Source organism: Alosa sapidissima, chromosome 1 (assembly GCF_018492685.1).
Source record: "Alosa sapidissima isolate fAloSap1 chromosome 1, fAloSap1.pri, whole genome shotgun sequence".
Classification (NCBI taxonomy): Eukaryota; Metazoa; Chordata; class Actinopteri; order Clupeiformes; family Clupeidae; genus Alosa; species Alosa sapidissima.
Window position 1 is genome coordinate 20211 of NC_055957.1, and position 13312 is coordinate 33522.

General features: G+C 40.8%; 1 protein-coding gene across 1 annotated transcript in view; it reads right to left on the minus strand.

The window, feature by feature from the left end:
* Positions 1-3788: 3788 nt before the first annotated feature.
* The window catches only part of LOC121722837 (rho guanine nucleotide exchange factor 28), a 78443-nt gene continuing 68919 nt past the window's right edge, over positions 3789-13312 (minus strand). Inside the window, exon 14 of the mRNA XM_042108642.1 lies at positions 3789-4243. Within this exon, the coding sequence (XP_041964576.1) occupies positions 3866-4243 (378 nt within the window). The 3' untranslated portion in view covers positions 3789-3865. The remainder of the gene's footprint in view (positions 4244-13312) is intronic.

The window sequence follows — 13312 nt, forward strand, 5'->3', positions numbered from 1 at the left end:
TCAGGAAATGACGGTGATTCGTTTAGTGAGGCTTCAGATGCTTCCCTGCCTTGCAATGATGCAGCTGGACAAAGTGAGAGTTTACTCCATAGTTTAGCTTACACCAAGCACAAACGTTGAATCGTTTGCCCAATGTTGCCCACTGGTGGGAATAATGTTTCACGGGTTCGGAGTGTTCATCGGGAAGTTAGCAGGGTGTTAGTGGTGTGGCGAACGCGGCTGGAGGTAGCCTAATGTCCATAGCGCTAGCTTCTGTCTTGTGCCTCTCCACAATCGCGGCGACAGTAACGTGGTGGAGCCTTTGTCTAATGCCACTGGGTATGTTAGACGAGGTCGAAGTGCTCATAGGACAGTTAGGGGGGAACGTAGTGGCAGTGTGGGGAGTCGCAATGAGAATGACAGTAGGCCTAGTCCGAGCTGCGCAAATTCTCTCCACTCAGCGCGCGCGAGGCAGATCTGGCCATGCTGCTCGCATGGTGGAGGTGGTGACACGCTCTCTCCCTCTCCCACACACACACACATTAGGTCATGCATAGTCTATCACAAGATGATGGGAATGCCGGCCCTGTATGGATAGGGATAGGGAGTCATTATCTCTACAGCAAAAGGCCTGCTACATAAAAAAAAAAATGTCAGCCATTTATTAGTAATGATTTACACTCTTGATTTGCTATCTATTTCCCTGATCATTTAGGACATACACTATGTGTTCCTTTTTGTGTGTTCATGTCCTTGTGATGTGTGTGTCTTTGTCAGCTAAGAAAAAAAACATCAACAAAAACAACAAAAAGAAAAAAAATACTAACATTGTCTCTTGTCTTGTCATCTCACTCCTGATCTGTGCCTTGCCGTGGCAAATGAGCTTTTGAACTAAACAGGTCTTGTCTACTTGTGGTTGTGTGTCATCTGAATAATATATATGTGCCCCATACATGGAATCAGAGTGCCTACTGTATGTAGTAAATGGAAAATCTCTACAGCAAAAGGCCAGTCTACCGCTACATGCATTTGGTTTGTTTGTTTCTGCCATTTATTAGTAATGATTTACACAGTTTGTACACTACATACTATTTACCTGAGCATTCAGTATTGTGCAATATAGCATACAGAAGGTGAGGGACATTTTGGGGGGGGACTTTTCATGAAAATTCTATAATCCAAGATGGCCGTCATAATATGCAAATTAGATATAAACATTTAATATCTACATAAACTTTGGGTCATCCTTAATATTTCTCTAATTTACAGAAAGTCTCTATCTCTTATCACTTTTAAGATATAGCCTTTTGAAATGAAGATGTCAAAATTGATCGTTTCGGAAAAAAACCTCTGGCGCCTAAAGGGTTAAAGGTGTAGGTTCCGCAACAATTGAAGGTTCTAAAATTCAATGTTGAATTCAATGAACCCAGATATTCTTTAGAACGTTCATTTCCCAACATTCCCGTCACACCGGTGTGACGGTACTCCTTTAAGGGTTAAAGCGATATCGCGAGCTCCTGTCAAAATCTAGCAGTGGGCCTACCGACACACAAGCAAAAGGCTATGAAACTACATCAAGAGTAGCCTATACGTTACACAATATCCTTGCTAATGCGCTAACTGGCATTTATTTGAAATGTTATCAGCAAAGTTGTAGGGTGAAAACTTTATTTCACGGTGTGTTCTAAACAACATAATGGCATGATATTAATCTTTCATGTGCATGAGGCCCATATGGTATCACAATGAATATGAAGATCATGTTAAAAGTTAGCTGGCAAAAACATAAATAGGTCACATACCTGATGTCACTGAGCTGTCAAAGAGGCTACGAAACCATCTCCGTCACTAATTAAACTCAGCTGACTGGTGTTAGCCAGTTAGCATAGCCATAGTTGTTAAAATGCCTACTAGGCTAGCGCTGGGAATCTAAACACTTCAACACCAACATGTAGCCTAACATGTTCAAAACTATTGCGTGTTATGGGTTAAGACATGACATTTCTTGAAGCATTTGGGAACACACTGAATTAATTGGAAAGTAGAGTCCCTGTTAGATCAGCTTGCTTGCAAATACCGTTGTCCTTGACCTTGTAGTTCTATGGCAAGCGGTTTTGACATACTTTATGGCAAATCGCCTACACTGGGTAAACTTGAAAGCAGAGCTTAACATTGTGTGTGCATGGATGGCAAGCTGTTGTAACATTTAAATGTATTATTCGTAGGAGCAATGAGATATTGATAGCTAATTGAATATAACAGTTCAATTTCATGTTCAAATTTGTCTCAATAAAAAAGCAATTCATGCTTTAGACCATTTTAATTTAAAACATTTTAAAAACAAAGTACTAGTTCAATGGAGCAGTATCAGACTCAAATTCTGACTAGAATTGAGTATGACTACATCAGGCTAGGATGGAGTAGGAGATGGAGACAAATTGACAAGTGTGATTTATTTTCACAGAACGGATGTACAAGGATGTACAGGGTATGCAGTACATCTAGGGATGTAACGATTACCGGTATAATGGTAAACCCCGATAAAAATGTTGACGATAACAATTACCGTTTTCATTTCAAACATCATGATTATCACTGTTGATTACCGCGGTGTGGAAACCGTGTGTTTAATCCTTCCCAGCTTCATCCGAGCCTGCTTTTGACATACAGTAGGCCTAGTACAATGGTACAATCTGGTACCCTACTGATTCTGTTGTCTAATTGATGGTTTTAACTACGATTCGGATTAGGCTACACCTGATTTTAAAAGGTGGAACTTTTTCACCGCAAAATGTGCACTGTATCATGTGGCCACTCTGTGTCTTTTTATGTTCGCATCCACATTAAATCCATTCCACTCATGTTATCAGGAGAATACAGTAGCCTAAAGTTTTATTTTGAACGCTTACTTTGGTGTCACTCATTTCATCCAAATAACAGAAATAGCAAACTCCAAGTTATGGTGGGGTAAGTTAAGCTATAAGCACATAGCCAATTAAACATGAAGAAAAAAGTGAACAGGACACTTTTTGAAACTATTTCAGCTTGTGTAGGCCTATCAGTGCTTTCTGAACATATTGAACACACTTTTAGAAATACCGTGATAATACCGAAAACCGTGATAATTTTGGTCACCGTGAGGTTAAATTTTCATACCGTTACATCCCTAAGTACATCTAGTTTAGATAGATAGATAGATAGATAGATAGATACTTTATTGATCCCCAGGGGAAATTCAAGTTTAGACCACACTCGCAATGTCTGTTGTTCAACAATGAAGAAATAATGGAGAAGATAAAGTAAAGTAAAATAACAGTTTAAATTATTACTAAATGATGAGACCATAACAGTACAGTTCTCAATAATATGCATCATATGGCCGATATAGGGCTCAATAATATGTATCATAAGGCCTACAGTATATAGGGCCAGAGAACAGTTGATGGGCAGCTAACTCAACACACTAGCAGCTCGATCACACACAGGTGCGCACCCCCCCCCCCCCTTATCCCCCCTCACCCCTCTCTCATTACCCCCTCATCTCTCTCCTCACCCCCCTCTCATTACCCCCTCATCTCTCTCCTCACCCCTCTCTCATTACCCTCTTATATCTCTCCTCACCCCCCTCTCATTACCCCTCATCTCTCTCCTCACCCCCCCCCCCTTACCTATCTCTCCTCACCCCCCCTTAGTCCCCCCCTCACCCCTCTCTCATTACCCCTTATATCTCTCCTCACCCCTCTCTCCTTACCCCCTTATATCTCTCCTCACCCCTCCTCCCCTTACCTCTCTAGATTTCTCTCCTCACCCCCACCTTCTCGAATTCAAAATGCATTATCAGTATAATACATAATACAATAATTCTGGCATATACCCATACATATCTTTACATATATATCTGCTTCTCTCTCTCTAGTTCTCTCTCCTCCTGTCTTAGTCTCTCTCTGTCTTTCTCCAGGGTTAGCTCCTCTTCTCTTAGTCTCTCTATCTGTTTGTGCAGCACTAGTTCCTGCTCCAGTAACTCCGCCCTCTCCTCCTCCACTCTCTCTAACCCCTCCCTCTCTCTCTCCTCCTCCACCCTCTCATGGGCACCCTCTTCCATCTCCACACAAGGGACACTCCCACAAGGGGAAAGCTCCGCCTCTGGTGCCACAAAGCCCTTGTCTTCTTTCTCATCAGTTGGGCAGAAGTCATCAAGTGTGGCTTGATCAAGCAGTAGAAGCTTCTGGACCTCAAAGATGCTGTCCTGTATGATTACAGCTGCCTAAAGACACACATACACACATGTCCATTAACACACACATACACACATGTCCATTAACACACCCATATCCATTAACACACACATGTCCATTAACACACCCATATCCATTAAAGATGCAGAGGCCCGTCTGTAAAAGATGTTTCAAAGTCATGCAAAGGTGAAAAGAGTGTGCTTTAATCTGTGATAAAGCTGTGATTTCTTCTTCACTGAATTTTGATGAGACATACCGACTGTGTTTATAGTGTGTTAATGTGCTGAAAGCGCAATGCTCATGCTGGTAATGTTAACTTTACTATAACTTGCAACCTACTTAATATTTGTCAGTAATCGGTAGGCTACTGGTAAACTTTGTCATGGCATGTAGTCTGCAATTAATTTTTTCGATAAGCATTTCCTTGATGTAGGATAGGCAAATATACTGTATGTGGAGAGCTCGTAGAGTGCTAATGGCTTTAATTAGCATATGGATAGCAGTGAAACCACGCCTGGCTTGAATTTCCTTAATACGTATTGGATGTAACCACTACTTTTAAACAAGAAAAAACACTTGTGATTGGTTGGCAGATCTGTCACTATTGGTCACCCTGGGTCATTATGGACCCTTTCAAGAGAGTTCCATTATCAGCATCATAGATGGCCCCACAAGACTTCCTTTTTAACATTCCATATGTTATCTTAATGCAGAGGAAGTAGATTGGGGCCCAAATAGAACGTTCAAGCATTGTTTTTGTTGTTATTGTTGAAAGGGTCATTATAAATGTAAACCCCATATATATTCACATTCTTATTCATGTCGTTGTTATCCTATGTAGGCTACTACACTATTATTACCATCAAAAACATGAATGAATTTATTGAGCACCTTGCTTATTAAGTGTGCTTGCAAAGCACACTTATTGTTCTTCTTAAGTTTTATTATTATTATTTTTTCCCGTCTCCCTAATTTTTTGTCAGCCGTAGCGCCTAGGCCCTTTGAGACAGAGACACCGTTCCAACTTTAAAACGTCCGGTCAGTACCGGTGTAAATTGGTCGCGAAGATGACGTCAGGTGGGCGTGCCGTTCGTCCACCATATTGGATTGAACAGAAAGCGAAACTAAATTTTCACAGGTCACAAATTTGATCCGAATTCCACGAAACTTGACGTACATTATCCTTGGACCAAGCCTCACAAAAGTTACCGGAAGGATTTTTGATTTTCGAAAGCGTTTGCCCGTCACAGCCAAATGAAATCGGCGGCGAAGCTCCGAAACTGGAAGTCGTCCATATCTCAGGAACACTGTCACATATCGATACCAAATTTTGTATATGAACTGGGGAATCCAATGTGAGGGTGCATAAGCTAAAAAAAAAAGAGAAATATTCCAAAAGTTTCCATCATTTTGCATACCACCCACAGGTATTTGGTAACTCCCACCATTCAGCTTTTATCACAATGGCTTCCAAGTATGCTCAATGTCTCTGGGCAGCCACAATGTCTCCGGGCAATCTTGCCCACTCATGAAATCCTTGCTCTGCCATGGGATAGTATGGACTTACGAACTGAAATAGCAAGGAGAACAGTAGCTATATATAGCTTACATAATAGAGTTGTTTTCACATTGACGGTATTCAAATTAAATTTTTCATTATTGTTAAATATCATGATGGGAGAGTATTATTAAAAATGTTACAAGTATGCAATGCATATGTTTACGGGCATTTAGGTTTTACTGTGTTGTTTTGTTGTAAAACGTGCAAGGCATTCTGGGCCGTAATGAACAGTGGTAGGCAGCACTCAATAGGCTACGTATTAATAGGAATAGGTGTTTCAGTAAACCAAAGGACAATAAACAGCTATCTCTGTTACAAAAACAAGCTGGTAATCGCTCATTGAAGAGGGAACTATGATAAAAAGATTGTTTTCCTAAAAGCATGGAGTTGACGAAAGAATAAGCAAGCAATAGAGCTGCACAGTCCCGCCCACAGCCAAAATGCGGTTAGGTGCCGGATGTAAGATTCCCATTCATTTGTCCCATTGACGTTTGGAAAAATCCGTATCTAAAGAGTTTTACAGCATGTCTTAGGCTAACCAGCTACCAGCATGTCTTAGGCTAACCAGCAACCAGCTAGCAAAACCCACAAACTGACTCTCGGACACACAACAGTCAATAATGTAACCCGATTTAAAGTGGCTTTGCACCCCTTTGGACACTCACTAAAACATAATACATTTCATACCTGTGTTGCAGCATGTAGGCTAATGTTAGCTGCATTATGTAATGGCAGACAATGTCGGAAATGCTAAAGGTTAGCCTGTCGGCTACCTGAAAAGTGTGAGTGTTTAAACTAACATTTACAGTGGTCTATTTGATAGTGTATTGGCCCTGACTAAGTTCGTGTGATGTATAAACCCCAATCCTTGTTGATACAAGTACCAATATTCGTCAAGAAAGTTTTTAACCCTCTAGGCGCCACAGTCGACAAGATGCGGTACTGAATAAAACGGCCGATTTAGTCAAATAGGGTGTCATATTTCGTTCGACTTCCACTCCACTAGATGGCAGACACGTCATACGTCATCCCCGAGTCGAAAAAACGACATGCTTTAAACAAAACTTTCTAGCTACAGCGCATTGAATCAGTGCGTGAAATACCGGAGCTAGTGTGCGTGTGAGCCACTTTGTCAGAGCGATATTGTCAACGTCAGCGAGTATTTGCATTAGATTATCGTCTAATGGCATCAAAAAATTTTACCTGAAATGAAGTGTTGGGTCTTCTATTCGCGGACCCTGATTCTGAAGGGGAATATCTGCCTTCAGAAAATGACGGTGATTCGTTTAGTGAGGCTTCAGATGCGTCCCTGCCTTGCAATGATGCAGCTGGACAAAGTGAGAGTTTACTCCATAGTTTAGCTTACACCAAGCACAAACGTTGAATCGTTTGCCCAATGTCACTGGTGGGAATAATGTTTCACGGGTTCGGAGTGTTCATCGGGAAGTTAGCAGGGTGTTAGTGGTGTGGCGAACGAGGCTGGAGGTAGCCTAATGTCCATAGTGCTAGCTTCTGTCTTCTGAACGTGTGCCTCTCCGCAATCGCGGCGACGGTAACGTGGTGGAGCCTTTGTCTAATGCCACTGGGTATGTTAGACGAGGTCGAAGTGCTCATAGGACAGTTAGGGGGGAACGTAGTGGCAGTGTGGGGAGTCGCAATGAGAATGACAGTAGGCCTAGTCAGAGCTGCGCAAATTCTCTCCACTCGGCGCGCGCGAGGCAGATCTGGCCATGCTGCTCGCATGGTGGAGGTGGTGACACGCTCTCTCCCTCTCCCACACACACACATTAGGTCATGCATAGTCTATCACAAGATGATGGGAATGCCGGCCCTGTATGGATAGGGATAGGGAGTCATTATCTCTACAGCAAAAGGCCTGCTGCATGAAAAAAAAATGTCAGCCATTTATTAGTAATGATTTACACTGTTTATTTGCTATCTATTTCCCTGATCATTTAGGACATACACTATGTGTTCCTTTTTGTGTGTTCATGTCCTTGTGATGTGTGTGTCTTTGTCAGCTAAGAAAAAAAACAAAAAAACATCAACAAAAAGAAAAAAAATACTAACATTGTCTCTTGTCTTGTCTCGTCATCTCACTCCTGATCTGTGCCTTGCCGTGGCAAATGAGCTTTTGAACTAAACAGGTCTTGTCTACTTGTGGTTGTGTGTCATCTGAATAATATATATATGTGCCCCATACATGGAATCAGAGTGCCTACTGTATGTAGTAAATGGAAAATCTCTACAGCAAAAGGCCAGTCTACCGCTACATGCATTTGGTTTGTTTCTGCCATTTATTAGTAATGATTTACACAGTTTGTTCACTACTTACTATTTACCTGAGCATTCAGTATTGTGCAATATAGCATACAGAAGGTGAGGGACATTTTGGGGGGGAAGAAGTGGTGCATTTTATCATTCAAACATGCGACTTTTCATGAAAATTCTATAATCCAAGATGGCCATCATAATATGCAAATTAGATATAAACATTTAATCTCTACATAAACTTTGGGTCATCCTTAATATTTCTCTAATTTACAGAAAGTCTCTATCTCTTATCACTTTTAAGATATAGCCTTTTGAAATGAAGATGTCAAAATTGATCGTTTCGGAAAAAAACCTCTGGCGCCTAAAGGGTTAATCACATTAAGATTTTCGCCATCTTTGTCAATATTTTTCGCTGAGAAAGTTTCAAACTATGACCATAACGGCCTTTCCACCAATCAGAGGCATCACTGTGGGATTGTGGGATTGTTCAGGATTGTGGGTAATGAAGTACTTATCCAAGAGATCGCGAATAAAAGGCATTTATCTCAAAACAAGGTTAGTGCCCCATGAACTTTTGGCATCTATATGAGCATATACAATCGCTTAGTACAGCCGTAGCTGGTTTTAAGTCTACCACGTGCAGTTAAGTTTTTATGGCTTATACCGCAATTGTCAATGGAGAAATTGCATTGAATTTTTACATCCGGCATCGGCTGTGGGCGGGACTGTGCAGCTCTATGTCACGTTAATGTTAAATACATCTGAACGCTAGGTGGCAACGTTGTATTACATTTTACTAAATACGGTGGCATTAGTGAGCTTCATAAGTAAGGAAGGTGCAAATATGTAATTTATCATGGGAAATTATTGGAAATGTTATTTCTTGTTTATTCTAATTGCAAACCACACACATCCATTCGTAATCACTCGTCATTTCGTTTATTTGTTGTTCCCTAGCAACTCTGGGAACAAAAGAGCAAAGATTCTAGAACAGAGCTTCAGAGAGACACGTTTTGAATTCGTGGCCAAGTGCCTAAAATATCGGTTTCCATGTGTATGTGCTGGATGGTGTGCGTCCTTTATGGAAGTAAGTGTTTTATACAGTTACAGATATAATGAGTCATATGGTAGTGGTCAACATAAATGTGCCCCTTCTGTTATTAGAATGCTAAGCGGAGAAGCATGCTAAGCAGATATTTAACATTATTAATTTCTTGTGTGGCTAGAAGCTAGGGAGGAGATGTTGCTGTATGGGATTTATGTTGCTTAGCGTGATGCCATGGTCATTTGATATGAGATGTTTGTACTCGTAACTTTATGACTCCTATTTTTTTTTTACTAAGAGTAATTAAGGAAGCATTTTAGCCCTAAAAGTAGCGCCTGAGTCTGTGACAGCTTAAAAGAAGTCGCGAAGACTCCTAACTCACTAAGACCGAACAATTTTTTGTGGTGGCATTTCACGTCGCGATGTTTTGAAATGCGTCTGCAGGAGCTAACAATCGCGAGGGAACAATTTTGCATTGTAGGCATAACTAAGGGATGCAGTAACCCCACCAACATGTACATTAAATGTAACGTTTCATTGTGAATCAAATTAAAATGTTCTCCTCCTTGCAAACGTTGGCATAGGCATATGGTGACAGATTAATTTAATAATGTTGCTGCGTGGATCACGGTAAGTGTGAATGAAGTGGCCACTTCTTAATGGGACTTGCTGTATGGAGGTAGGCTAAGTAAAATAGAGATGCTTCAAATAAGATAAGGTTAGGATATGCCCGCTTGACAACGGCAGAGATAGAACTGGCCTTTGGCCATAGCAACCATCCATTTAAAACGACTGGCCTTCATAGCAACCAAAGATCTTAGCTGTGATTCATGTACAGTATGCATTCAATGTGATGCAAAGTATAGAAAGGTGATGAAATATACAGAGACAGGTCAAGAAATATAGTGCAATGTAGACAGTAGTATACAGTTGATTTACAGAAGGTGGTTTAGAGTAATATGAATTAAATATAAATATGTGCAGTGTATTAGCAGTTACCTCATACAATAAGTAGAATAATGTATGTAGATGTAGCAGTAACAGTATAATAGTAGAAATAATAATATAGATATATGCAGTGTATTAACAGAATATAATAAAATAGAATATTCAATATGACAAATATATAACAGATATACATAACATACAGCTATGTGCAGTGTGGAAACTCATTGTAGTGCAGAAACAACATCATAAGAGTAGTAAGAATAAGTCTATGTGCATGAATAGTATGAAGATCAGTAGAATAACTAAGTATAAATGTAATTACAGTAGGCCTACGTACATTTGTAAATAAATAGAATACTATGGGTGAGAGGGATAAATGAATTTTATTTAATCGTAAAAGTAAATTGCATTAACCCTTTAGGCGCCAGAGGTTTTTTTCCGAAACGATCAATTTTGACATCTTCATTTCAAAAGGCTATATCTTAAAAGTGATAAGAGATAGAGACTTTCTGTAAATTAGAGAAATATTAAGGATGACCCAAAGTGTATGTAGAGATTAAATGTTTATATCTAATTTGCATATTATGACGTCATATGGTGGCGGCCATCTTGGATTATAGAATTTTCATGAAAAGTTGCATGTTTGAATGATAAATGCACCACTTCTTTCCCCCCAAAATGTCCCTCACCTTCTGAATGCTATATTGCACAATACTGAATGCTCAGGTAAATAGTAAGTAGTGAACAAACTGTGTAAATCATTACTAATAAATGGCAGAAACAAACCAAATGCATGTAGCGGTAGACTGGCCTTTTGCTGTAGAGATTTTCCATTTACTACATACAGTAGGCACTCTGATTCCATGTATGGGGCACATATATATTATTCAGATGACACACAAACACAAGTAGACAAGACCTGTTTAGTTCAAAAGCTCATTTGCCACGGCAAGGCACAGATCAGGAGTGAGATGACGAGACAAGACAAGAGACAATGTTAGTATTTTTTTTCTTTTTGTTGATGTTTTTTTGTTTTTTTTTCTTAGCTGACAAAGACACACACATCACAAGGACATGAACACACAAAAAGGAACACATAGTGTACTGTATGTCCTAAATGATCAGGGAAGTAGATAGCAAATCAACAGTGTAAATCATTACTAAATGGCTGACTTCTTTTTTTTTTATGTAGCAGGCCTTTTGCTGTAGAGATAATGACTCCCTATCCCTATCCATACAGGGCCGGCATTCCCATCATCTTGTGATAGACTATGCATGACCTAATGTGTGTGTGTGTGTGTGTGTGTGTGGGAGAGGGAGAGAGCGTGTCACCACCTCCACCATGCGAGCAGCATGGCCAGATCTGCCTCGCGCGCGCCGAGTGGAGAGAATTTGCGCAGCTCGGACTAGGCCTACTGTCATTCTCATTGCGACTCCCCACACTGCCACTACGTTCCCCCCTAACTGTCCTATGAGCACTTCGACCTCGTCTAACATACCCAGTGGCATTAGACAAAGGCTCCACCACGTTACTGTCGCCGCGATTGTGGAGAGGCACACGTTCAGAAGACAGAAGCTAGCGCTATGGATATTAGGCTACCTCCAGCCTCGTTCGCCACACCACTAACACCCTGCTAACTTCCCGATGAACACTCCGAACCTGTGAAACATTATTCCCACCAGTGACATTGGGCAAACGATTCAACGTTTGTGCTTGGTGTAAGCTAAACTATGGAGTAAACTCTCACTTTGTCCAGCTGCATCATTGCAAGGCAGGGACGCATCTGAAGCCTCACTAAACGAATCACCGTCATTTTCTGAAGGCAGATATTCCCCTTCAGAATCAGGGTCCGCGAATAGAAGACCCAACACTTCATTTCAGGTAAACTTTTTTGATGCCATTAGACGATAATCTAATGCAAATACTCGCTGATGTTGACAATATCGCTCTGACAAAGTGGCTCACACGCACACTAGCTCCGGTATTTCATACACTGATTCACTGCGCTGTAGCTAGAAAGTTTTGTTTAAAGCGTGTCCTTTTTTCGACTCGGGGATGACGTATGACATGTCTGCCATCTAGTGGAGTGGAAGTCGAACGAAATATGACACCCTATTTGACTAAATCGGCCGTTTTATTCAGTACCGCATCTTGTCGACTATAGTCGCCTGTGGCGCCTAGAGGGTTAACCCTTTAGGCGCCAGAGATTTTTTTCTCGAAATGTTCGATTTTGACATCTTCATTTCAAAAGGCTATATCTTAAAAGTGATAAGAGATAGAGACTTTCTGTAAATTAGAGAAATATTAAGGATGACCCAAAGTTTATGTAGAGATTAAATTATGACGTTATATGGTGGCGGCCATCTTGGATTATAGAATTTTCATGAAAAGTTGCATGTTTGAATGATAAAATGCACCACTTCTTTTCCCCCAAAATGTCCCTCACCTTCTGTATGCTATATTGGACAATACTGAATGCTCAGGTAAATAGTAAGTAGTAAACAAACTGTATAAATCATTACTAATAAATGGCAGAAACAAACCAATTGCATGTAGCGGTAGGCTGGCCTTTTGCTGTAGAGATTTTCCATTTACTACATACAGTAGGCACTCTGATTCCATGTATGGGGCACATATATATTATTCAGATGACACACAAACACAAGTAGACAAGACCTGTTTAGTTCAAAAGCTCACTTGCCACGGCAAGGCACAGATCAGGAGTGAGATGACGAGACAAGACAAGAGACAATGTTAGTATTTGTTTTCTTTTTGTTGTTTTTGTTGATGTTTTTTTTTGTTGTTTTTTTCTTAGCTGACAAAGACACACACATCACAAGGACATGAACACACAAAAAAGAACACATGTCCTAAATGGTCAGGGAAATAGATAATCAACAGTGTAAATCATTACTAATAAATGGCTGACAATTTTCTTTTTTATGTAGCAGGCCTTTTGCTGTAGAGATAACGACTATCCATATCCATATCCTATCCATACAGGGCTGGCATTCCCATCATCTTGTGATAGACTATGCATGGCCTAATGGCTCTCCTGCCCCGTGTCACCACCTCTGCTCCTGTTGCGAGCAGCATGGCCAGACCTGTCTCGCGCTCGCGTCGAGTGGAGAGAATTTGCGCAGCTCGGACTAGGCCTACTGTCATTCTCATTGTGACTCCCCACACTGCCTCTACGTTCCCCCCTAACTGTCCTATGAGCACTTCGACGTCGTCTAACATACTCAGTGGCATTAGACAAAGGCTCCACC